The sequence below is a fragment of the Anas acuta genome, chromosome 1 (genome assembly GCF_963932015.1).
Source record: "Anas acuta chromosome 1, bAnaAcu1.1, whole genome shotgun sequence".
Lineage (NCBI taxonomy): Eukaryota > Metazoa > Chordata > Aves > Anseriformes > Anatidae > Anas > Anas acuta.
In genome coordinates, this window is record NC_088979.1 from 67,044,560 (window position 1) to 67,072,003 (window position 27,444).

The 27,444-nt window shown below is 35.1% G+C and overlaps 1 protein-coding gene across 12 annotated transcripts in view; it reads left to right on the plus strand.

Annotated features, from left to right (window-relative positions):
* Nucleotides 1-27,444, plus strand: part of REV1 (REV1 DNA directed polymerase) — a 107,463-nt gene that overhangs the window by 73,872 nt on the left and 6,147 nt on the right. For 6 of the 12 annotated variants that reach the window (XM_068680683.1, XM_068680662.1, XM_068680678.1 and 3 more), the window contains 14 exons: nucleotides 93-242; nucleotides 2,665-3,380; nucleotides 5,197-5,304; nucleotides 6,396-6,512; nucleotides 10,993-11,125; nucleotides 12,146-12,274; nucleotides 13,002-13,156; nucleotides 15,406-15,525; nucleotides 18,107-18,327; nucleotides 19,373-19,545; nucleotides 20,626-20,728; nucleotides 22,310-22,466; nucleotides 22,771-22,973; nucleotides 25,210-25,443. In XM_068680683.1, coding sequence (XP_068536784.1) covers nucleotides 93-242; nucleotides 2,665-3,380; nucleotides 5,197-5,304; nucleotides 6,396-6,512; nucleotides 10,993-11,125; nucleotides 12,146-12,274; nucleotides 13,002-13,156; nucleotides 15,406-15,525; nucleotides 18,107-18,327; nucleotides 19,373-19,545; nucleotides 20,626-20,728; nucleotides 22,310-22,466; nucleotides 22,771-22,973; nucleotides 25,210-25,443 — 2,719 coding nt within the window. Of the gene's footprint in view, nucleotides 1-92; nucleotides 243-2,664; nucleotides 3,381-5,196; nucleotides 5,305-6,395; nucleotides 6,513-9,192; nucleotides 9,508-10,992; nucleotides 11,126-12,145; nucleotides 12,275-13,001; nucleotides 13,157-15,405; nucleotides 15,526-18,106; nucleotides 18,328-19,372; nucleotides 19,546-20,625; nucleotides 20,729-22,309; nucleotides 22,467-22,770; nucleotides 22,974-25,209; nucleotides 25,444-27,444 lie in introns of those variants that run through there. The other 6 variants (XM_068680679.1, XM_068680677.1, XM_068680688.1 and 3 more) reach the window with 5 other exon arrangements.

Sequence of the window (27,444 nt, forward strand, 5' to 3'; positions counted from 1 at the left end):
GAACAGAAATGGTAATCAACAAAATAATAGCTTATTGTATATTTTTTTAAAATGCTTTTAAATGTAACCTATTCCTTTTTTGTTTGTTTCAGCATAAAAGCTGGACGTCTCCTCTCGCACATTCCGTATCAGCTTTACACCAAGCAGTCAAGTGTTCAAAAAGGTCTCAGTTTTAATAGCATATGCAAACCTGAAGATGCCATGCCAGGTCCAAGCAATATAGCTAAAGATCTCAACAGGGTGTAAGTGTTTCTAATCATATGTGCTGATGCTAATCATTCAACCATAACTACACAACATTTTTAAATTGATTTTAGCTTTATAGGTAGCAAACTCTGAGGAACTGAAATAAAAAGTAGAAGTACATGTGATATAATATTTTCTTCAGCTTAGAGACAATGAGTCTGAGGGTGACCTCATGGCATCCTTCTGTCTACTCATGAGGGAAGCAGAGGGGCAGGTTCTGCTCTCTGAGGACAGTGACAGGACCTGAGGGAACGGCATGGAGCTGTGACGGGAGGATCAGGCTGGGTGTTAGGAAAAGATTCTTTACCATCTCTACAGGGAAGTGGTCACAGCACCAAGTCTGCTGGAGTTCAAGAAGCCTTTGAACAATGCTGTCAGATCTAGGGTTTGATTTTTTGGGTGGTCCTTTGTGGAGCCAGGAGTTGAACTTGATGATTCTTGTGGGTCCCTTCCAACTTGGGAGATCAGATGATTCCATAAGTAGTTGAAGATGGAACTTCAATTCTCTTGACTCCAAGGTTTGTCTCTAATCTTTAGATGACACTGCTTGATAACATGACCTGGGAGTCCCTCTATATGTAGCGTATCTGTATGAAAGCAACAGGCATACATTAAAGGATTCTGACTAGTAACACTGAAAAGTAGGTCTTCATTTCAATCATTTTTGATTACTTTAGCTAAAGGTATCTAGGAACAAATATTAATGCATGCTACTAGTTAAATTCTTAGTTTAGCCTCTTTTTTAAAAAATAAGTGTACCTTACATATGATAGCACGAAGATTTGAGTGATGCTCAAGAGAGAAAATGGATTAAAAAATCCTATTACAACAAAGAATTTTCTTAAAAGACTGCTAGAAGGGAACAGAATCAAAGACAGTAGCAAAACTCTGGTAGAGAAGTTAGAAGGTGAAAAGAAGCCTTCTACTTGAACAGTGTGTTCTGTAGAGGTGAATTTATTCTTTTTTAATTAAGATGGTTATTGCATTTTTTTCAGAAGAATGTATTTTACTTTGTTGTACAGAGACGAGAATGACAGTATGGTTGAGGTTGGAAGGGACCTCTGGAGATCATCTGGTTCAATGCCCTTGATCAAGCAATACCAAAGATACTGTACAACATACTATAGTTTGGTTATGGTGATCTCTGTTCTTCCACAGTCCACTGATGAATTTAAAATCCAGTTGTGTGTAATGCTAGGGAGACTCTACCATGAATAAGATTTTATATTTTTAGGAACAGATAAAAACTGGAACACAAAACAAATATCCTAAGTGGTATTTCTTACCTATATTTTGAATGGTGTGTGATATTTTCAACATCACCTCTAGCTATTGAGTTGTTGATGTTTTTTAAATCCAAGGAATGTTGAGATTTCTAAAAATATTAATTTAATCTCAAATTGTAAATTTCAAAACCTTCTTTACACTGCGATACTACGTACCACTGGATATACCACTTCAAAGCATGCAACTCCTCAAAACTGTTATGTTGAATATAATTTATAATTGTGATAATCTTAACAAAATCATAACAATTAAATTGCTTTCTGGTATACTGGATAGTTAATTATTACCCATGTGTTTTTTGTGAGTGTACTTAAATTGCTAGCTTTGGGAGTTGGGAGTGGTAGTTGTTTTTTCCAGCAGACCTAGAGTATGCACAGCTTTCAAAGGCTATGTTTTTAATTCTGCTTAGGATTGCTATAAAGTTAATTTTTTTGGAATAAAAGCTTTGTCTTTACGGCATCAAAGTAAATATAAATTGCCAGTGCACTTGTGGAAGAATATTTTGGTTTACATGCTTAAAAGATTAAAATCATTCTTGCCCTTTAAAAAAAAGTTTGATTTACAGAGCTTGAACAGGTTTCTCCTTGAGAGAAGATAAAAGGAATCTAACACATTGAACTAAATTGCTTTCTAAAAAAATTGAAATTTTCTATTTGTACTTTTTTTTGGTAAAAAGAAGAGTAAAATTACATCTGATTTAAAAAATAATTTTAAACTCTCCTGATGATTCCTGCACCATTATTGCCATGCTGTCCATGGCAATACGTTTCTGTTACCAAATAATTGTAATTCCATTGGAGACTGATTATTTTTGACTGGTGAGTCAAAATAAAGGGCTTGGGAATAGGAGTGCCCAAAGTCATGCTCATGTTAGAAAAACTGTGTAATATCCTGGTAATGCTGCATTAATAACAGAGCAAATCTGTGAAATTTTTTGTACAGCTCTGCAATATTTTGTGACATTGAGAGGACATAGCCCAGAATTTGCAGTAATTGTCTTGAGACTGTAAAAACTTCCCAGGTATATACTGATAACAACTGATAAGATAATACCTAGCACTTGAAGTGACCTGTAAGTATATCTTTTTTTTAAATAAAAGAGACTATATTAAATTATCATATCTGTTTCAGAAATCATATTAAAAAGTGTGAGATGGAAAGTGAGATCACACCCAATGGAACAAGTAGCTGGAATGAAGAAGAGGAAGAAGATGATAGCGGTTTGGCATTTACAGAGCTGGAGCAGATCCTTCCTGGAAGGAAACAGAATGGCATTCAGTCTCAGAAGGACAGCACTGCCATTTTTAACGGACACACACACAACACTTGTACCAGTGCCTTAAAAACGCAGGATTGCTTGGTGCCCTCCAGCAACAGCGTTGCAAGTAGGTTCTCTCCAGGCCCTGTGCAGGAGGAGGACAAGACTGAAAAAGGCATGGTTGACTTTAGAGACTGCACAACGCAGCAGTTGCAGCAAAGCAACAAAAATACAGACTTTTCGTGGAATCCACATAGGACTATGAGTAATTCATCCTCATCTTCATCTTTGCACAGTAATACTAAAATAAATGGTGCTCACCACTCCACTGTTCAGGGGCCTTCAAGCACAAAAAGCACTTCTGTACCTAATCCTAGCAAGGCAGCTTCCTTACCTGTGTCCAAACCTTCAGATTGTAATTTCATTTCTGACTTTTATTCGCGTTCAAGACTACATCATATATCAACGTGGAAGAGTGAATTGACTGAGTTTGTCAACAGCCTGCAGAGAAAAAACAGCGGTGTCTTTCCAGGAAGGGAAAAATTAAAAAAATGGAAAGCAGGCAGGTCTGCACTTAAAACTGACACAGGTAGATACTTGTTTAAGAAGGTTTATGTTGAGAAGGTACCTTATATCTTTGTTCACACAGTGAATGTCTAAATGAGGTGAATTAGGTTAATGTTCAATATTCACATTACAGGCTGTCTGGAAATGCTTGTGACTTCGATGTGCTGAAAACTAAAAGATCAACTACTTCTGTGTTTGTTAAATTGTGACTTAATGCAATACTCTGGTCTGTTTTCAATACTTCTTGTAGAAATACTGTTCCTGACTTTACAAAGATACGTAGATTGATCGAAGGGGTGAAAATATATCTATCAAAATGTGCAGGTTTGCAGTTGCCATGTGAAAGCCTAAAGGAAAAAAAACACATTGCTGCTTTTATATAGTTCAGTATGAAAAATTGAAAGATGAGTAACATTTGGAAATGAGATACTAACAAAAAACTAATTTAGATTTCTGTGTACCTCTGGGTCTGTTTAAATGAGTAATAGTGTCATATGATACTTCTGAACCTTGCGTGTGACAGAAGAGAAATGTTTTGTCATTATATTGCACATCAAGGGCCAAAATGAAAGTATGTGTAATTTATGAGAGGCAAAGTGTTGCACATAGCGATTTAAGTATTTTGCATCTTTAGAATCTTAATTTAGTCTTATGCAATTAAAAGACTAGTTCTGTTCTGTTAAAGAGAGTGACTCTGCTATGCTACAAAAATATTCACTTATAATCATATGAAAATATGCTCCAGATGATGAAGTACCATGTTCTAAAAATTTATTGTTAGATAAATAATTTAATGGATTTTGTGTTTATGCTATCACGCCCCAGTTATAAAACATGTTAGCTTATAAACTACCTTAATGCATAATTTTCTGACAAAACATGGTATAAGCTAATATATCTTTCTCTTTGATTTGGCCTGGAGAATTCAAATAATTGCTCTGTTTCAGCTGACAAGTAGCAAATTCCGAGGTACCAACTTGATTGCATGATTTGTAAATAGGCCCCTCATAAGACAGTCTTGTTCTTGTTTTGGTTTGTTTGTTTGGTTTTTATGAACGAGCCCCAGTGGTAAATTATGAAAAACAGGAAAGCATTTTTTGATTATTCAGCAATTGCCACTGTTGTCAGGCAACACAATTCAGTTGATACGTATTTTTTCACTATTACACAGTATGTATTGTTCAAATTACGATATTTGTTGTTAGTTCTAGCTTCCTCTAGTAAGTCAGCAACATAGACTTAGACTTGAGCATCTAGAATAATTGACAAACTATGTTAGCTGTGTAAGTTCTTCAGTCTTTAGTTGTCTTGCTCATGTTTGCGTGAACGTAGTACAGCAGCGATGAAATCCAGTTGTGTAGAATGTTTAACACTCATTTTGTGTGTTTGATGAAGAATCAAAGGTAGTTCTCAGTGCAGCTGAACTTTTTTTTTTTTTTAGTCTTTTAGAACAGTCTTCTGATCAGCAAACAAAAACATTCTCTGCTGCGTTGTGTTAACACAGTGGAGTTAAGATTCGGTTTCCATAATGTGCATTAATCTCCTTGGGTTGAGGGAACTTGATATAGCAAGGCAGAAATTGTTAATTGCAAGAAAATAAAATGGAAACCTCAAGTTGATGAATTTTTTAGGGTGCTTAGCTACTGTATATTTACATTACTGTGAGAATTTAGGAAATGTGTATGGTGTGGAGAAACAGAAGTCTTTTTAACTTAAAAAGAAGTCTTTTTAACTTAAGATGGTTTAAAAAAAATATATAGTCCTTGATGACTACTGTAATTAGTACTAAAGTATATAAATTAGGGTTCAAGTTTTCTATTGGTATATCTTCATACTAGGTAATGTGTCTGTTGCAAGCTCAGCCAAGCCACAGAGCTGTATAATGCACGTGGATATGGATTGCTTCTTTGTGTCTGTGGCTACCCGAAATAGACCCGATCTCAAAGGTAAGTATTTCATTCAAGATACTACAATTTCCTCAGTTAAGCCTTAAAAAAAAAAAAAAGAGAGAGAAGCTGTACAAATGAACTTTGTTATTCTTTTTTGTTATCGTTGTCTGATACTCAGACCATGTGACTTTCACATCCTTATTTTCTCACAATCCATAAGCAAATGGAAGAGAGAGCCAGAATTGCCATTAGAAGTTGGAGCGTGTGATCATTCTTACAACACGCAAAGAGTTAGTGGAGCTCCTTAGCAAGTTGTTTGTTTGTTTTCTAAAAGCATAACATTCAGAAATGGAAATACTAGTGCTGTGCAAACACTGAACTTTGCTGATGCCAAAGTCTGAAGATAGTGTGACTATCTGATGCCCAGCTGTCATAGACCTTGGGAATGAAGGAGAGCGAGCTGTGTAATTCCTTTCTTCTGCCCAAAAGCAGGAGCAATAGTGTCAAAGATGATTCTAGTCTGTGTGTGTCTTTAAAACTTATTTCCTGCCAAGTTTCAAATTCCTTTACTAGAACATAAAGAGCCGAGGACTTTCTGCAAGTATTTTTTTCTGTTCTGTAGAAGCCTGCCAGAACTTTTACTGTGTAAATTAGCTTGCTGTAGAAAAATTATGGAGGTGTTGATATTACTAAAGTCAAAAGTTTAGCTAGAGACTTGATGTTACACAGGTAATTTAACAAATGAAACTGAGCGTGATGGTATGCATATGCTCTCTTACTTAAGCTAAGTATTTAAAATCAATACGGTGTTTTCTGTGTCTTAAACTAATGAATCATTAGGGCATTGGTGAAGTTTCACAACTTTGATTTGTAGTAATTAGTAAGGACAAACAAATATGGTTGTGTTTTCACCCTTTCAAAACTTCTCTCTTTGCTTTCTAATTGCAGTCATGAAATCCATAGTGCCAGTGCAAAATCACTTCCATAGCAGTTTCCTCCCTAATGCTGTTGAGAGTGTGTAAGCTTGAAAGAAATCACTAAAAATAGAGCAGACTTCTTTATAATCTTACCTTAGTTACAGAGTTATTAAAATGTAAACTATTAGCAGTGTTGACATAATTCTAAATATGTGCATTTCTTCTCCACAGGAAAGCCAGTAGCTGTTACTAGCAACAGAGGGGCCGGAAAGGCACCGCTGCGCCCTGGTGCAAACCCCCAGCTTGAAAGGCAATATTACCAGAATAAGCTATTGAATGGCAAAGCAGGTACAGATAAGTCTGTTTGTTTAAATTGTTTTGTTATTGAAGACTTTTTCCTTAACGTGCATAATAGAACAATTGTTATTGTTTCTTGTGCAGAATTTCAGAAAAACGTCTTTGGACACTAATGCTCTGTGGCCTCAGTGTTGATGTGCCACTGACTTTTTTTATCAGTTTTCTTTGCACAATGTGGGTGAATTATTTTTGAGTAATTTTAGATTTTAATTTATTGAGTATGAGGTATACTAAGTAATCTTAAGTAAGAAATAAAGTCTGGGATCATTCAGTTCTGAGTAAACCTATTATAGAAAAGGTACAAAATGAATTTTATAAGGCTACTTTTTTAATTATAAAAGTAGAAATGACAGATTAGAAAATCAATTGAAGTTGGCTTTTGAATTGTATGGGTACAATATCAGTGTACAGTGAGTTAAATTGGGTGCTTCTTATTGCATTTTGGGTGTCTGGAAGTTCTGTGGCAACTCCCATGAGTAATTTGTTTTCTCAAAACCAGGGCATTTGTAATTTTAGAATTCATTACTTTCCTACAGTAATGTTGAAATTTTTTACTTTGTGTGTAAACAAAACGTACTATTAGTGAGAAGCTTTATTATTGTTGGACTGCCTGAACTGCATTTACTATGAGAAAGTAAATTGCTAAACCTAACTAGCAACTTTTCTTCTTTTTTTTTTCTTTTTACAACAGTCTGCATAATCAGTTTGAAGTTTTAAGTAACTAAGTATCTTTGTGCCCTTACTTAATTTCAGTTTAGATTTGGAAATTGTTTTTCCTCTGCCCTTTGTCGGTGCACTTTTCTTACCTGCCTTGCAGTAGGAAATGCTGTTGTTCTAAAGTTTACTGTTGAGTTAGTTTTATTGTTGATGCAAGAGGGGAAAAAAACAAGATATTACAGGAAGTGCTGCCATTTCATTTGCGTTTCTGATGCAGTTTCACACTTCGAAACTGAAGTAGAATATATGTTAGTGGAACCCATTGGCCTTGAACTTTCAAAAGACTCTTCAGGATGCTCCAGACTTAGCTTGTGCTGTGTTGGCAATGCCATGTATAAGCGTGTTACAAAGATAGCTGTGGTTTTTATGGAGTTGGGTTTCTGTAGTAATGGCTTGTGTATGAACTATTTATTGGTAGCTCAGTTTTACGCAGTGGTATCGTAACTTTTATTAGGTCCTTAGACTGGATAAGGATGTGACTTAATATAGTCGAGCAAAATCTGGAGAGTGAAGTGGTTAAAATTAAGGAAGTTTAGCTGATAACCAGCATGTTCTTTATGATTCACAAATTCAGTAGTATCTTTTCTACTATATGTATTGCTTAAAGGTACAGCACACTTCAGCCTCATTGTATAACAAACTCAGTTTCTTACTGCAGCAGCTTTTTCTGAACATGCACACATTCATGTCTTTTAACTTCACCATCCAATCTCACTGGCTTGCATACAGGCAGGCAGCTATCTCTTTCCTTCTTGATACTTAGTCTGATTATACAACCTGTTGTTTTGGTGAAAGGATTTTTTCTTACCACTCTTTTTACAGTCTCAATCTTATTAGCTGCAGGTTCAGAATATATTTTGGTCTCTAATTTTTATCTCCATATACAATGTTTTTATCAACGAAAATGCAGCATGCTGTTTCTGCTTGCATTTTCGTAAGTACATGAGTTGTCTTTTGGGGAGAAGAAATTACAATTAGTTATAGTCTTAGATGAAAAGATGGAAGTGCAGGTTAGATTTTTCTAACACCACGGTATCTTAGAAGGTGTACGTGAAACACTTCACAGCATGTGCTTAATTGTGCTATGCCACAAGTAAATATGGTCCAGCAGGCACATATTTCACATAGAAAAATGCTTTTTCTAAAATATCAAAAATACCAAATCTTAAACTGTACTCTGTTAAACATACACAATTGAGTTTGGGGGGAATGTTTTGTAAGTTGAAATAAAAAGGTAGTTGGGAACAACTTTCAGCACAAACATATTTTTGCATCCATGTTTCACCATGGAACCAACTTCATTTTGTAATGCTTCATGCTTTTCAGACCGTTGTCTGATTTTTGCCTTCTCCGGGTCTTTCCTATTAGAAAAAAATGTTTTAAATTAACAACCAGCAAAACAAAGGAAAAGAAAAACTTATGAATCACTTAGTTTCACCAAATACCGAATTCTGCAGCTTCAGCTACCTTTTTTTTTTTTTTTGCACACTACTTCTTTAGTGATACTGGTTTTCCTGCCTTTGATCTGCGTTGTTAGACAGATATCTATTATCAAGGGAATCTTGGATCTTTTATGAAATACTTTCTTTTTCTTGTTTGAATTCATCCGAATATGTATAACTTCTAAATTAAAAAAATTCTCTAAATCTCCAAATTGGAGATGGACTTCCTGAGTAGTAGAAATTATTTCTCTACATACGTGCCATCTTTAACATTCATGTCCTAAAGTTAGAGGATTAACATATGTTAATCAAAATTCATAGTTTGTGGTCTTTTTTTCCATGGCCAGGATGCCCAAGATGTGAATGTTTTTTAGGCTTCCTTTCCCCCAACCCTAGTATCTCCCCCTGTTTTTCATTCTAAAGAGCAGCAGTTTTTAACCATCATATTAGTCACAGATTTATTCTCAGCGATTTCTTTTTCACAGACTTGGGTCCTGGCCTCTGATTTCTCCATCCGTTGCTCCACATTCACCATGTGCCTGTCTAGTTTCCCAGCTTTTGGTGAGAGGTTCTCTACCTTGCCTTCCATTGAGGACAATGTGTTCTGCATTGCCCTGAATTTCACATGAAGTGACTCCATCAGCTCATGGGGGGATCTGCTCTGCTGCGATGTGGAAAAAGTCGACGAGTCCAATGAAGATAGACAAGATGACAGCATCATCTCAGGCCAGGGCACAGGAAGGCACGGACTAAAGAAATTGTTCTTGTCATTCTTACCTTTAGTTGGGGCACAATTTTGCTCTAATTTTCAGCTGCAGACATCTTAGGTAACTTACTGAGCTCATCATACATTAAAATATTTAAGACATAAAAAGGTACATGAATTTAGCAGAAATTCTGAATAAAAGCAGCTTTTCACATGAGTTAGGTTCTGCCCCTGCTGTCTCCACTCATTACAACACTTTCTCCGGTCTGATACCAACTTGCCTGTGCATGCAGCACCATGTTTCCTTTCAGTCATGTGGTTAGTGTGTAAGTTGTTGGTACGGTGAAATATATTTAGGCACTGTGACACTCTGAAGAAAATTCCATTGATTATAATAAAGGTGTATTGATATTAAATAGATTGTAGAATGAAAAGGAACTACTAGATGCATAGTAGGTTTCATTTTAAGTAAGCAGACATTTTTTGTCTGTGTGATACCTTCTTGTTTTGATTCTGGTGAGCTTGGGAGGGCATAGTGGTTACTGCATCTAGACATTTTTTCAGACTGATCAGTTGTTCAGAGTATAAGCGTGTATCTTTCAAGGTTTGCATACCATGAAAACCCAAATAGAAGGAGAATGTTCCACTCAATTCCAGTATTATGTTATGAAATAGTTTTAGTATCTAGTGTATCGTGGACCTGATGGGCTCGCTAAAACTTACCTGAGAGATGTATAGAATTAGGAAAGGTCTGTCTCATTTTAAAATTCTGTGGCTGCAGCATTTATAATTTTTTGTCTTTTTGATCCAAGAGAAATTTATGGTGATGCTTGAAAGAAGTTGATATATTTGATGTATTCTAATCAAATATGTAGTAGGAAGAAACAACAAGTTTTGTTGATTAATTTCCCCATAAGAGTGTTAGAGGAAATACAAGGTACTAGCCCGTGTTCTATTTTGTTTTAATTTGATAAAATGAGCCTTCTTGCTATTTCACTTCATCCCTTAAAAAAAATCACTTTGAGGTATCTAGATTAAGTAATTATTAGAGCATAGTTTTAAATAATAGGTTATAAGTATCATGAACAGTGGAATTGTATTTTGAATGTAGTTGCTTTGTTCTGGTGGTAGGTAGTGGTGCATTCTAGGAAGGAATATAGCTAAGCATCTTGTTCTGGCAAGCACTTGGCAAATTTGCTTACAGGATAGGCTTGGAGCAGTCTCAAGCATTGGATCATTTTATTGTCATTAAAGCTAACTGAGACAAGTCTTATATTACAGCATAGTGTATGTAGCCACCAACAAGCTGTTGTCTAGTATTTGGGGGGAAAACAGAAATGGAATTTTTCTGTAGTACAGTATTCTTTTCAGTAATGTGTGCAGACCTACCTGTAGAGAGAGGTTACTGTGTGGGGGCTTCTGTGTTTTTACTTTATTTTTTTGTTTACCTTGACTATGATGTGAATCAGTATAGTATTAATTTCTCACCAACAGTAGTATAGAAACGGTATCAAATATAATCTATTATTTTTACTTAATTTACATTGATTCTGTTGAACTCCTAAGAAAAATATTATAAAAATGAATATAAATATTATTTTCCAAGCAGAAATTAGAGTACCTGATAAGCTGGACTCATCGTTTTGGGAGCATCCAGATTCCACGCACATGAATGGAGGTGACTTCAATCAGACAGTTCTGTCCATGGCTGAAATTGCTTCTTGTAGTTACGAAGCCAGGTAGGTAAAAGTTACCTATCAATTGCTGGAAAAATCTCATACAGATAGGCATAAAATGTAAAACAAAACAAACAAACAAAAAAAAAAAGGCAGTTGTTAGGTCACATTTCCTTAAACTTACCCAGATCAAGAAAGGTTTTTCTTTTCAGAAGCTGTGGTTAAATAGGCTGTTAGAATTTAGCACAAGGTTTTCACTGTGCATGTTGCTGATTCTTAAACGCTGTTTAATAGCTCTCTGCCTAACCTACATGTTACTTAAAACAAAACCTATTAAGGAAAACCTTGTCATTCACAGTGATACTGTTGGTTTCATAATGTTATCTTCATTTCATTGCATCCAAACTGCATTATTTCATGGAATTAAGAACACTTTGTTACTGAAGGTTTTAGTTAAAATGAGACAACGGTAAGTGTTATTACTAAGAACTTTCTTGCAAATTATGTTGAGCACCAAGATAGCATAGTTTATAAATATTCAGAATATGAAACAACTTGTTATAAACAACCACAGTGTTGAAAAGTAAGACCTTATTCTCTGATAAAAGTAATACTCCAGAAATTGTGCTTTTGTTGGATCCTTTCTCAAGAGTGCTAGAGTAGGCAGGTTTACATTTCTACATTGAAAAGTTAGCTTGTTTATTACAGCAGCAAAATGTTATAAATCTGCACAGTGGTTAGTGGAAAGTGGAAAAATAGCTATCTTAGTCACTGTAGTATATGTTTGCATTTTATTTAAAAATAAAATGGCAAGTATTGCTTTCTAGAGACTTTCCATCTTAAGCACGTTTCCAAGGATAGGCTGTCCAAGCTGCATGCCTGAATATTATACAGTTAATTAAAATACTCTATTTGCAGTTGTTTTTCTTGCCATTTGCTAGCAGTTGAACTTAATCCTTTTTATTGATGTTATTGAATTTATTTTTGTGGGAAAAGACTAGTAACTCATTTGGAAACAGCCCATATTAACATAATCTGTGGAAAAGTTGATACAGTATTTGTGTGCTTTTTATTAATTTTTAGACAAGTTGGCATAAAGAATGGAATGTTTTTTGGCCAAGCAAAAAAGTTATGTCCAAATCTTCAAGCAGTTTCATATGATTTTGATGCATACAAAGAAGTTGCACAGACCGTGTATGAAATACTAGCAAGGTAAGGTGTACTGTGTGATTATATGTTCTTCCATGGTAAGATTATCAAGCATATTTTAATATGCTACTGTTAATGCCATTTTTTTAATTTAATATTTTCATTCCACTTTACTCTTTAACTTCATTAAAACTATTACTGTTTAAGTCTTTCTTTTGTAGTATTTTTGTTACTTCTTACTCTGAGCACTGTCCTTCTTCTGAGTATTCTTTTATCTTGAAGCCAAACAGTCAATGTCAGGCTTCCAAAGAAGTCATTGTTAAACTTGCTACTGATAACACCATGAGGAGAAGTGGGTCTCTCCTTACTAATGAGATTCTTCCAAGGTGTTTTATTTTTTTCCTGCCGTTTGTTTGGTGAGGTTGGGTGTGAGGTTTTTTTGTGTGTTTTTTTGAGTAATTTAAGAATGAATTATTGGAATAACAACTATTAGAAACTACTTTCTGATTTAAAATGCACTCGAACAAAACTGGAAATCTGTTAGTGTGACTGAAAAACAAGCATTCAACTTTTGCTCCAGCTCTCGCTTTAAAAGCATGATGCATGTTGAAATTTGTCCTACATTAGTGATGTTACTGTAATGTGCTGTTCTAGGATTTTTAATATTTTGTGTCAAACAAAATAAGCAGGGAAATGCCACCACAAAAGGAAGACTTTATTTGCTACATATTTGTTTTAACAGATGGTGAGCTGTTGCTGGTGTTTCACCTCCTTTACTTTGTGTTGATAGCTATACTCATAACATCGAAGCAGTCAGTTGTGATGAAGCACTAGTAGATATCACTGAAATCCTTACAGAGACCAGATTGACTCCTGATGAGTTTGCAAATGCTATCCGCACCGAAATCAAAGCCCAAACTAAATGCACTGCTTCTGTTGGGATGGGTAAGTACTTTATTTCACTTCATTTACAGGGACTGCCCGCTTTTGTTAGGCGTATCAAAGCTATATAAGATTGCCATAACTCATAAGTGTTTGTGCAATGTGGAATATATTGCCATTTACATTAAATTACCATAAATGAAAATGCAAGTAAATCTTCATAAGTGGAAAGTTTTTGCTTAAAACTTATAAAATTACTATCACTTCTCCTTTGATATCTGAACAATAAGCTAAAATTCCATCTGTGTGATATTCTTACATACGTTTTAATGAAATGCTGCTGTATTTTCCCAGTAAATAGAAAAATGGGTACAGACTCTGTTGCTTATAGAAGAAGGCAGTAAGAGTTTATGAGGATTTAACATAATTATAAGGTGTTGAAAGCAAAGATTTCTGTGATTTGTAGCGGGTATTGTATGTGAAATTACATATCTAAAAAGACTTTTTTGTTGCTGTTCCTAACAGTATTAGACTTAGCATATGTATTTACAGATGCTTAAGTGTACATAAGTATATAAAATCCACTTGTGATGTAAGCAGAATTCTCCCCTTATTTCTTATGATACCATAGTAACAGAGAGACTAGTTCTCTAGATTCCTGTTTGTTTTTTACTCTCTTATATGTATATTTAGTGTTTTATTTTTTCTATAGAAAGAGCAGATTTACTTTAAAAAGTATATTTTTATAATCTGATATACTAGTTCTCTTTCTGATTTTAAGAGACAAATACATGTGAGGAAATACTTTTTAAATATTTTTTGTGAGGTTTTTGAAAAATGTCCTTTATAGAAATATGGTAGGTATTGTACAAGAACTTTCTTTTCACTCATAATTCATAAAGTAAAGGAATCAGAAGGAACAGTTACACTATTACGTGAATGTAGAGACATGATTTCAAAGATGTGGTCTATCAGAAATACCTTGTGTAAGTGATCTGTACGTTTCCCTGATGGGAAAGCTGTACCAATATAATAGAATGTAAATTTGAACAAATGCTGCTATACTATAGAGATCTCTAAAAACTATTTATTTCTGATTAGAGATAAATTAAGGATACCAGTTGAAATAAATTTAATTTTTACCCTAGAGATTCTAATGGCTAAACTAAACTGATTTAAACAATGCTAGTGAAAGATTAAACACTCATCTGTAAACATCCTGTATCCTGATTTTTCATTTGTTAAGTGAGGTATTAATTTTTTCCTACTTTATTTCAGTGTTCTGGGAATAATGATTAAAGAAGATAAATCACTAAGATTTTGTGGTATTAGAGGCTGTGTTGGTGTGTTTGGTAGATAAGAGTATCAGAACTCTTCAGTACTCTATAGACAGAACAAGGATCTCCAAAGTTAAACAGCAGATTGAATGGGGACTATCAAGAATTGCTTCATCAGTTAACTTCTCAGGAGAAACAATGGACACAATTCTGTGTTGCTGTGCTTACTTTCTAAAATTTTAGAGTAGACTAAAATAATATGAACACAGATGGAAGGAAAATAGCGATAGTAACGCATAGTGCTGAGAGCTCTGGATTTCCCTGACGTTTTTATCAACTTGCTTTATCTTAGAACGAGGCACCTGTGTAGCAATAATGAATCTGTTTGGGTATCATTTCAGAGATGTTGTTGGCTGGGCATGAATAAGCCTATGAAGAGGGAAGAAAAAATGTTGAAATAAGTCTTGTTCCCACCACATGTAATGAGTGCACAGAATAATTTAATGAAGTCACTTTTTTTAGTGAATACTTGAAGCCCAAATATCAGCTTAATTCCAGTATTTCACATGTAATAGATACTTGATAGAATTGTCACCTAATTATTACTTATATTGACCACAGACTTTTTGGAAGCTACACAGTGTTAAAGTATTACCATTCTACGTTTTTACCCGTTTGCAGTTAACTGTTTTCTTTACCTCTACATGTGTAGAACATCACCAAGACAAAGACTGAACATTCTTCATGAAATGTTGCACACTTGTTGGTTGCTTTGTTTGGGGGTTGTTTTTTGGCTTCTCTTTTTGTTTAATTGCAAATGCAGTTACCACTAGTTACTCTGCTGTAATCATAAATATTGCTAATTTTGGAGTCAAGATAGCAAAATATAAATAAATATGTTTCATTGACTTTTTATTTAAAAAAAGAATTTAACTGTACTTTATTCATTTTTTTTTCCATGACTGTTGAACTGCAGAATTCTACTTGAGAAGACAAAGGTTACTACAGACATATTTTAACTTTTCATTTTTACAGGTTCGAATATTCTGCTGGCCAGAATGGCAACTCGTAAAGCAAAACCAGATGGACAGTATCACTTAAAACCAGAAGAAGTGGATGATTTTATCAGAGGTCAACTTGTTACCAGTCTTCCAGGTACTCCATTCTTTTACAAGACATTTTGCCCCCTAATGTAAAGGAGTTTCAGCTTAAAAATCTGCATTGTTCCAGTTATGAATCGGGCAAGATTAGATGTTATTTCCATGGTTATTATCCAAAAAAGAAAGATACGTTGATTTCTGAAATTTTCTGGAAAGAATCTGAGACTTTTTACTATCTTTGAGGAGCTTTTTTTTTTTTTTTTAAGAACTTTACAGAGCCATTCAATGTCATTTGTGGAAGAAGCTCAAAGTTTAATGTGTTATACAACCTTATGTTCTTTAATAAAATTATTTAGATGAGTCATCTCAGGCAAATGCTAGCTTGCTGTAATGGATGAAATAAAATGAGTAACGTCACTTGTTATCAGTAATCATCACAAAGACAGGCAGGATGTGCTTAGAAAACAGAAATAGCCCAAGAATATTCTTTCCAAAAAGGAGTGTATAAAGTCAAGCGTTGGAAAAAATAGCATAGATGTCATAACAAATCGAGACCATATGAAAGAGGGAAAAAAAAAAGGAGAGAAGTTCATCTGCTGCATCTAATAAACTACGAGAAGCACTGAAGAGTATAAGCATAGAAGGGAAAGAAAAATTGTCACAGGAAAGTTTATACTGAATTAGATGCTTCTGCTTGTAACATGAGCCATAATAGAATGGCAGATAAACAGAAAAGTATGTGAAGAATAAGGCTATTGAGCGTTACCACTGTTACGCTTTGCATCCAGCTGTAGACAGTTTTTGGTTCTGGTAGATTTAGAATACAAACTAAGCACTTGTTACACGTGGAATTTTTTTTATGTGTGTGTGTAAGGATCTTTAGGTAATGGTATGCTAAAAATTGTGACAAAGTGTTGATTCTATAAGAAAGAACAAAACATTTGAATTCCGACTTTTTTTTGCCTAGTTATCTGAGGAAATTACTGTGATGGTGATTATGACTTATAAGTGTGTTGTGACAGCACTAATAACTTTGAACTATTTGGCCACTTCAGCTTAGTACCCCCTTACTGAGGGGAGGGGTAGAAGTTTTAAAGATGTTAAATGTTTCAATGTTTCACACAAGTTTTATGTGAGTTATGTAGGAAAGAGAAGGGCTTTTGAGTAAGGGAAGAGTTATTGAGTGGTATTATTATTATTATTAGAGTGGGATTCCTGTAGATATAAAGATGTATGGAAAATGCTGTAGGGGAGGCATTTCTGGCCCACAGCTTTTAGGGAGGTTCTTCAAGGCACAATGGAATTCGACAGCCGGCAGAGATTTGGAGTTACAGTGAAGGAAGAGTGATAGGCAGTAAGGATATATGGAATACACCTTTACAAAAATGGTTTTCATTTTATATATATATATATGTATTTTATAGTTCCAGGAAAATACTTAAAAGAGTTGTAAAATAAAGTGTTTTCTGCCATGTAACTCTAGTGTATTGGTATTCAGTACTTTAGTAGTATAATGTGACACAGATGTAGTCCAAAAAGCGCTGAATAAGCACTCATTTCTGTTTTGTGTGCTAGCGATCAGCTGAGTTCAGCCTGCAATTGTGCACACATTTAACATTAAATGTTGAAAATACCTTTCTCTGTTAAAAAAGGAAAAAAAAGAAAAAGGGAGGAAGGAGGGGAATATGAAAAAATCACTGAAATGGAAAAGTGGTAGGAATAGCATGCATACACAGGTGCAGGTTTACCAGAAATTTTCTCTACGCATTCCCTTTACTAGACAAACATAATTTATAATGCAGCACCATTTCTCTGGTGTAACTTAAGGGAAATATTTTTCCTCTAGAAGGAAATATTTTTTCCTCTAGAAAATGATTTGTAAAGTGAAATAATTTGAAAGTCAAAAACTTCAAAATATGCATTTTCACAGTGATAGTAAAAACTTGTGTTTGTGTCAATAATATCTCTTGGTAAAGAATCATTATGGAAGATAGAAGCTAATTTTCTAACTTTCACTGACTTTGGTAGTGTAAACTCCAAAGACCGATATTTGTGGAAGTAACAGCCCACCTTTCCCAGTCCCAGAAATATACTTAAGTTTATCACACTTAGGTATGTGTGGTTGCCATGGATACCCACAATTTCCAGTGCTTGGTAATTCAAAGCACAAGTGATACACGTATGCTATCGCTTCTGCTTGAAAGTATTTTTTTTTTCTGCCTAGGAAGCGATGGAACACTAGTCAAAATATTTGTTGGTTTTCTTCTAGATTAAATCCCTTGTATATAAGCATACTGCATGTTGTACAGTCCTTTTGGACTGAATGCTGTGGTATTCAGAGCTATATACACTGCAACAGGTAGTACCTTGTCAAGAAGATTTATAGGCAGAATCATTCACGCTTCACACAAATAAAAAACATTCCGCAGTACGACATCTTACATATTTAATACAAATTAAATTGAGGTGAAGACAGCAAAAGTTTCCATTTGAAACATGTTTCTCTGAGTGGAATTTGCTGTCTTTATTTGTATGGTACAATGTAGTCTAGGCTTAAAAGGGCAAATTTTATTTGTTCAAAACCTGGATGGCTCTGACCTGTGTAGAGTTAACAGAACTAATTGCTTTGTTGTTAGGAGTTGGCAGGACAATGGAATCTAAGCTGGCTTCTTTGGGAATTAGAACCTGTGGAGATCTGCAATGTGCTTCAATGTCAAAACTGCAAAAAGAATTTGGTCCGAAAACAGGACAAATGCTCTACAGGTTTTGTCGTGGTTTAGATGATCGACCTGTTCGCACAGAAAAAGAAAGAAAATCTGTTTCAGCAGAAATCAACTATGGAATAAGGTTTACACAGGTAAATTCAATCTGTCTTTTCTGCAGTGACTTCTTTCAGCTGTAGAAGAATCTTCTCATATTCTGATTATTTTCACTTACACTTTGATCTGTTAGAGCACCATCTTAGCCACCAAATAGAAATGAGGAAAATGAAGAAGTAGGAGACCAAACGATAAAATGGGAGGAGAGACTGCAAAAGTATTGGACTGAAAAGAAGCCTGCACAAAATTAGCTGGCTATTCTGCATTCGTTATACGAGTCTGGTACAGAAAAAGAGAACTGCAGTAGGTTTGTTAGCACCTAGCATTCTCTTTCATTTAAATGCTGATTATTCAAATATGCCAGTGCCTGAAACAATGACCGGCTTACTCCAGCAGAACGTTTTTGCTAGACTTTTCGCAAGTAGTTTGGGGTGGGTTGTTGTTGTTTGAAAAAATTGTAGCAAAAAATAACTTCGTTGCAAACTTAACCATTTATAGAAATTCCTGGAAAAAAAAAATAGGTTGGGAGAGAGGTTTTGTTCTCCAGCCTTTTTCTCAAAGCAGGGGAAATTATGAGATCAGGCCATTTGCTGAGGGCTTTATCCAGACTGGTGTTGAAAATCTCCAAGAACAAACACTGCACAGCTTCTGTGGGTAACCTCTTCCACTGTCAGCTATCCTCAAGATTAAAACATTTGTTGTCTTACAAGCCCTACACTCATCTTCTACATGTGTGCTTAAAATTAGAAATTAAAAATAGACGTAACATTTATTTTTAAATATTTTTTAAAAGACTTGCTTCTAAAAGGGCTTAGTATTTACTGCTTATGTCAGCATTACAGGAGGAATCTACTGTCTTGCCTAACTTCAGCAACCTGCAGTGTAAACAAAACACAAATAAGACAATTGCCTGTGAGTCACTTTGTTCTTTTAAGTTCATAAAATCATGCTTATTTTTTAAATCTTTGTGACACCCACTTCAACACTTTGTGAAGTGGAATACATTGAAGCTTAATGATTTACCTTATATATCTGAAAGAACAGTAGTCATCTAAACAGTGGAATGTTGTTTTTCCTGTGTAGCCCAAGGAAGCAGAGGCTTTCCTTCTGAGCCTCTCAGAAGAAATCCAACGTAGACTTGAAGCTGCTGGTATGAAGGGTAAACGATTGACCCTTAAGATTATGGTCAGAAAGGCTGGGGCACCAGTGGAGCCTGCAAAATATGGAGGTCATGGAATCTGTGATAATATTGCCAGGTAACTACACATGGGGGAAAAAAGGTCTGTAGTAGGCACAAACACATTTCTGCAGGATGTTGAGCACTGAAACTTGCAGTAAGACAGGACAGAAATTTTAAAATGCTCGGTACCTCTTTGCCTACATAGCAAACCTGCACTAACATCAGAATTAGAATATTATTACCAAAGTTCTCTGTGCCTGTGTTTCAGCTATTCAGGAATTTGTTCACCCACAGTTAAGTTTTTTCATACAGTCCTAAGTTCCTCATCAGAAGTTATCTTGTTTTCTTGTGGATCATTACCAACATAGTAAAGCACCTTTTTGCTTGGTCTCCCTGCAGCACTGTTAAACTGACTGAGATGCTGCCTGTGGTGTCTGTCTGCTCATCCCTGGTGAAACAGGATAACCCAGCTACTAATTCTTGTTTGTTTCCTGTTGTTCTAATGGATGATGTTGACTAAAGATATATATATATATATTTTTTTTTTTTTTTTTTTACCACTTACTCATTAATATGCTTGCTATGCTCATCAAAACACAAGAATGAAATGTAGGCATATGGCCTCTTGTAGTTGCATTTTGTTTAATGCAGGATAGCTCATGACCTTCAGGGACTGGTGTATCAAGAAGAAAATACATCAGTCTGTACTTTTGTCTTCTGCATATCCTGAGTTCAAGTTGAAGATCTACTCTAAGAACACCTTTTTAGGACTGAAGACATTTAGATAAAGACATTTATTCCTCCTTTATCAGTAGCTAGTGCCATGGTGATTTCTCATGAACAGGTCAATGCTTTGGACATCATTTCCATAGTCAGGCAAGCTAATGTACATGTGCCCTGAAATTTCTCTATTTCTTAAAGTAAGAATTAAGGTAATGTAATGGGGACATCCAGAGATGCTAAGCTGTTCACACATAGCTGAGACAGTTCTGATGCTCACATCTCTTCTGGCAGCTTCTGTGTTTCTGCTTCTGCCTTTACTGATGAACTTGGCAACCTGTATTTGAGGTCCTCTCTGGAATAAGTACAGATTTTTTGTTGTCTTTAGGATTTGTGAAACGGTTTCCTTGTTAATGCTGTTTTTTATTCTTTTTAGAACTGTGACTCTAGACCATGCAACAGACAGTGCAAAAATAATTGGAAAAGAAACTCTAAACATGTTTCACACAATGAAACTGAACATATCTGATATGCGAGGGGTGAGTTAATGGAAAAACCCAAATTTATTCGCTTTATCAGCTTTATTTTTTCACAGATCTTTAGTTCTCCATGGTAGGTGACAAACTTAAGGCAAAGTGTAGGCTATAAAAAGCTTTAGTAAGTTAGGCTATCCAACCATACTGTGTTTTGTATATTTACCACTATAATCTTTTAAAAAGCACAGTTACAAAGCCATAACTAAAATAAATAAAATTCTGTTGTGACACGGATTAATCCACAACTTGAATTAAACAGCCTGCAGTTACAAAGTTAGACTGTATATTCTGCAGTTTTATTACTGAGTGTAAATTTTATTTTGTCTTAGAATTTTCAGTAAACTTTTACACAGTTGTTAGTTAAGCAACTAATAGAAGTACTGTTTATAAGTCTAATCAGAGATACAGATCACAGGAGTTTTTAATCTAGACTGCAAGTGTTAGAGCCAGAATAGTTACCAGCCCGTGGTTTAGCCTTTGTTTGAAGGTGAATTGCTGGCTCCTTTGATTTATGACTTATTTTAGAACACTCTTTCTAATCTCAGTGGTTCTGTCATAGCAGTGTAAACCAATGATGAAACTGTTTTGGCATAAGCCATCTCTTAAAATGGAGCTGATTAAAATTCTTCCTATGACCACATCTCTGTTCAGTTGTGAAGGGGCCATTCAATCATAGATCGTATCATCAAGTGTAGGTATATCTGAGGTCCCTGAGTAGTACTCATTTTAACTGATTTCAGGCATCTCCAATGCCTGTGTCTATATTGAAGTTAGTCCCCCTAAGCTTCAACACTTAATATGATATGAGTCATGTGTGCACTTTATCTCTAAAAAAAATAAAATTAAGAGGGGGGGTGTCCTAAAGTGATATCCTTAACTGTTGATGCCCACACTTAAGCAGATTGATCCACCTGTCTTGCAGACTTAACATAACACTGCCTCAATCTCTACTCCTTTTTTTGTTTGTTTGTTTGTTTTTAAGTAGAAATAAAAAAATCCCTAAGTTCTAGAACTCAATCTAGAAATACTTGAAAGCAAAAAGATAAAGGTGCAAAGAAAAACTTTTTACAGTGATGTTTTAGTAGCCCATTAATCACAACTGAAAAACTGGTAACAAATAATATCCTTGTTATGTGTTTATAGAAGAAGACCTGGTAAAAAAATACCCTCACTGGCTCCTCCACCGAGTCCTATACACAATTTTTTGCTGTGTAGCCATACTTAGTACTAATCACTTTTCGTGCTCAGTACTTCTGTATTTTTTAATGTCTAAGAAATTTCATAATAAATGCTTTGTTTCATGGGCCTGTTGATAGCATTTTCATTTATCAGAGAAGTTAAGATGATATTACCTCTGTAAATTCTTAGTTGTTGGATTGTGGTAGATTATCCTAGGATTTGTTTGGGATGTTTTTAGTGGCTATTCATGTGGTTTTCAACATACTTTTACTCATTCTCTTCCACTCCTACAACAGGTATCCAGTTTGAGAAGGAAAAGGGAATGCTGTTATGAACTTACTGTGATTATTATATTTTTTTATTTATTTTGAAAACAAAAATAATATATTAATGTTTTGGATTTAGGTTGGAATTCAGGTACAGCAGTTAGTTCCCATCAGCAAAACCACTTCGGCTCATTCAGCTGTACAGTCTGGACACTTACCTGGTGGATCGCATTCAGTTATTGATCTTTTTCATGTTCAGAAAGCAAAAAAGTGCTCAGAAGAAGAACATAAGGAAGGTCAGTAAGTTTTGTCCTTTGCACATGTGATAATGATCAGTTCTTAAAGAGTTGAACTTAGATTGTCTTTTTGAATACTTTTCTTATGTTACACGAGTATAAATTATTTAATACAAACTCTTCAAGAGCATGCTTTGCTGAAATATTAACAGAGATACTTCAAAATAAAAAGTTACATGATTATGCCATACACTGTGTAAACTATTGAGCAATGAGAACTGGAAATTAGCTTCACTGTATCTTGAAACTTCAGAGTTTTTAACTATCAGATGATCATTCTGTGTTCTTTTTTTCATATGTACAGTATTTGTTGCTGCTATGGACCTTGAAATATCTTCTGATTCAAGAACTTGCACTTTTCTTCCATCTCGTGGTACACATCTCACATCTGGTCTCAATTCTAATGTTAACAAGACTGAGTCTGCTGTCAAATGCAATGGCTTGCATACTCCTATCAGCGTAAAATCCAGGCTTAATTTGAGTATTGAGGTTCCTTCCGCTTCCCAGGTAAAACTCAAGAATATAAAATATCTGTAATACATTGTAATAATTTGGCATTGCTGGTCTTAGAGGGGAAAAAAATGTATCACACTTCTTTTTTAAATGAAAACAACTCCAGTAGGGTAGAATGCACAGAAAGAGATTGCCTTAAAATAATTTTTAAAAAGCAGTCTTATATTGGCCAACTCAAAGAATAAAGTTATATTTATTCAAAGAATAGAAGCTTGCTTTTCCGGCATCCCTTTTCTTCCTGTCACTTGCTATAGGATTGAAATGGAACAGGAATGGAAAATATGCCACAGATGAAATATTAAATAGCATTGCCTTTTGCCTTTCGCAACCAGAGCTCTTTAAAGAATCCCAAAACCTAATTATAAAGATTTGTCTATTACTATGTATCCCTAGGCCTAAAGCTTAAGCATACTCTGTCTGTTGTGGATGCAGGACAAATTCACTTTAGAATTGGAGTAATTCAGTTGAAAGGACCTACAAAGGCCACTGAATCCCAACTGATCAAAGGGATCAAATAGCCTTCTTAACGTATTTCTTAAAGTCCTGTACTGTACAGCATTCTTTAAAAGACACTATAAATCTGTCTTCAGATGTTAGTTGATGAGAAAGAATGGAATGGCAGCCTTTCCCACACTACCTCATATCCTTCTACAGTAGCTGTGTTCTAAATTTTGTCCTGAAATCACATCAAACTATTTGTATTTAAATGTAGTTATTAATCTTTATATGTTTTTTCAAGTTTTCTTGGTATTGATGCTGGGACCATCAACTTTTAGATAAGAGGGGTGCAGTCTTTAAGTAAAGTATTTCTTTGCAGGTTGGGTTTTTTTGGTTGTCTGGCTGTTTTTTGTTTTTTAACATAGGAACATCCTTAGTTCTAGCCCCTACGTTATCTAAGCAGGCATCTGGTTTTAAAGGTCAGTTATGACCAAGTTGTACTGAATTCTGTAGACTTCTTAGGTGTAAACAGACTTTCATGCTTTACTGTAAAAATCTGTAGTTCTGATTTCTGTAATTTAAGTCTGCGAAAGCAATTGCTGATGTTTTGTTAACCACTTTCCCAAATATCTATACATTTTTAGAAGCCAAGTATGCTTTTGGCAGAAAACATTTTTTTCTGTAACACAATGCTAAAACTAACTCAGGACGTACAGGCAACCTGACTAAACAATGTGGAGCTCATCCACTTTCTCAGATTATCCTATAGAAGCAGTATGTAAGAATATTATATTAAAAAAATGTTAAAATAAAATAAAATGTAGTAGCTGTGCAGTATGGTTCCTATAGCTTCGGTGACCTTATCACACAATAGGCACATCTTTTTTTGTGTGTGTGTAATAACCATATTATAATATGGAATTCAGTACACGGAAAGCATGGTGACAGTCCTGTAATGATGGTTATATATACTGTGTTAGGAAAGAAACAGCACGATTATTTTAAAACCAGAATTTCCAGAAGATCTTTATAGGATTATTATACGTAGCAATCTCCAAATCTTCTTAAAGGTGAAAGGCAAAGTTTTCTAGCAGTCCTATGGGATTTCCTTTAGTAGAACTTAAAGGCAAAACTACATACTTTCACTCAAATTTTACTTGTGAGAAAAATTACACTGTGAATCTGTTTGTCATTCATTTCTTCACTTCTGCAGCCGTCATTGTATGTGCTGACAACTTTTAGGTACTGAGCAGTCATCCTAGTTATTTCAAGTTGATAATTGATGGTAAATACCAATTGCAGTAAGGAAAAAAGTTTAAAGCTCATTTCTTTGTCAAAATCTATGGCAAAAATCTGACAGTGTGCAAATATGTAATAGCGTTAAAGTAAGCTGATAGCATTTTACCATAGAATGATATAAAGAAAAATGAATTGCTTACTGTTTCGAACCACATAATTTAGCATTCATATCAACATGTCACCTATATAATTTGAACTCAGAAAATTCGTTTTCTTATCTGTAGAGGAAAACTTGTATGTAATTTGTGATGAGAACCCTAAATATCATGAAAAGATAAAATTGAGCATTCATATTTACTGATCTGTGTTTAAATGACTTTTCTTTTTAATTTACATCTCACTGCTGCAGAGAGCATCAGGTCACCAAATGTGTTTGCATACGCAGATTTTTTTTTTCAAAATTCAAAGACTATAGAACTTTGGGGGGGGGCAGGGGAGGGTTAAAATTAACTTTGTGATAGATCAGAACCTAAAAGCTTTTTTGTATTTGTAGCTAGACAAGTCTGTGCTAGAAGCTCTGCCACCTGATCTCCGAGAACAAGTAGAACAAATATACACTATTCAGCAAGGAGAGACTTACGGAGAGAGCAAAAAAGAGCCAATAAATGGCTGTAGCACTGCACTTCTCTCACAACCAGTTGGAACAGTGCTTTTACAAGTACCAGAGCTCCAAGAACCAAATGCCAATACGGGAATTAATGTAATTGCCTTGCCAGCTTTCTCACAGGTAGGATGTTTGCACGGTATCAATAAATGTTAACTTTCTACCTGCAGGGAGAGTTAACAGCATTTTTCTTGAGCCAGAATTACTATAATCTGTTACTTACTCAAAGTTTATTTATGATCGTTTAATATCTTTCAAAAGTCTGTGCTTTCAAATGTGACTTACTCCATCACAAATGAAGTATGATAGGTGTTTATTAAAGATATATAGTCATCAGTATGTCTGTTTTTGCTGTTACTTAATGTAAAACCCCTCATTTACACTTTGCTTTGCAATCTAGTGTGTAAACAGCTGTTTTTCTGCATTGCAGCTGAATTACACTGCACCATCAGTCTCAAGCCATCATAAATCAGCTTAGCTCGTCACAGGAGACTCACTATTTAAGTGGATGCTCTGATGGTGTAAAGCCAACCTACCAGCTTCCACAGATTTGATTGTTCATATCACATTTCTGGGAGAAAAGCAGGCATGGCTAAGATTGTGCATATCTCCATAATTTTGGAATGAGAAGCTGGTTCAGGACAAAAAGTGCAAAGTTGTTTCTCAGAATAGTGACTGGAAGGGGAGCCGGTAGCTGGTAATGATGCTTCTACTGATATTCCACCCTTCAATCCAAGATGGTGCTGAACAGATGTAGGGTAAAAAAAAAATCCCAGATTAGAATACCAAAGATATGATATCTTGCATATGCATGACTTAAAATTATTGTGAGTACTGCTCTGTTTTATTTTTCTATTTGCTATGTCATTTGCTGTTCTCAAATCAGATTTATAGAGAGATGTTTGCTGCTGTTTCTAAGGTGTAATGCTGCTTAGCTGACAAAGAATGCTTTGAAAATCAGGTAGAAATTCCTGACCAGCTTTCGCTAAACAGCAATTAATGCATAATTATTATTTAAAAGATGTGCAGTCCATTTTGCTACTAAAATTTCTTCACCTTAATCCAAGTTGATTTGGTTCAGAAACAGTTGGATCGGTTTGCATTCCTGAACCACAAAGCTGGCTTTTCCATATGGGGATGTTGTGAGAACAGTAAAGGAATTCTCCATCCCTCAGCTGTTTTAAATTACGCACTTAAACTCTTGCCTATCAATCAGTGCATCTTGGACTTGCAGGTTAAATTATGCTGTGAAATCACATCCCTCCTCACTTCGTACACCATGCAGTACTCTTTTCTCAGAGAGAAAGTTATAACTATCTATGGCTTTCTGTAAAAATTGCATTTAGTTTATCATATTTATGCCTTATCCATATATTAAGTAGTTGAGAATTAATTATTTTTGTCTTTTCTGTTGTTTTTTAATAAGTTTTTGAAACTGCTAGAAATCTGTAATTTGCACACTTAGTTTGTGCTGTTTTCCTGTTTCTCATCTCCTAGTGCATTTTGTGACTGTGTTACTCAATCCAAACACATCAGCTTAGGAGCGTGACACCAGGTGGTACAGGAATCCACTTGGTCACCTGCCCTGGCTGTGTCCTCTCCCAGCTCTCGGTGCACCCCCAACCTCCTGGCTGGCTGGGCAGCACGAGAAGTTGAACAGCCCTTGGCTCTGTGTAAGCACTGCTCTGCAACAACTGAAAACGTGGCTGTGTTAACACCACTGTTTTCATCAAAAATCCAAAACACAGCATTGTGAGAGCAGCTATGAAGAAAATTAACTCTATCCCAGCCAAAAGCAGGACAGATATCCATGCTGTCTAGATATCCATACAATCTATTTAAGAATGCCTTATGCTTGTACTCCAAACTTTCTCCTGAAAACCTTTAAGCTTCCTTTATTGAAAAAAAAAAAAAAAAAAGGGTGAACTAAGATTCACAATTTTCATTTTCTCACTTAGGTCCAAGTTTAATGCATAATGCATATATGATTGTATATGCACATAGTATGTATGTGGTTGAATAGCTTCTTTTTATTATTGTCAAAAGTACAAACGTTTAACATCATTTTTGTTCAAAACCTAGTAATAGAATTCAGGTATAGAGGTATATGAGGATGTGATACAG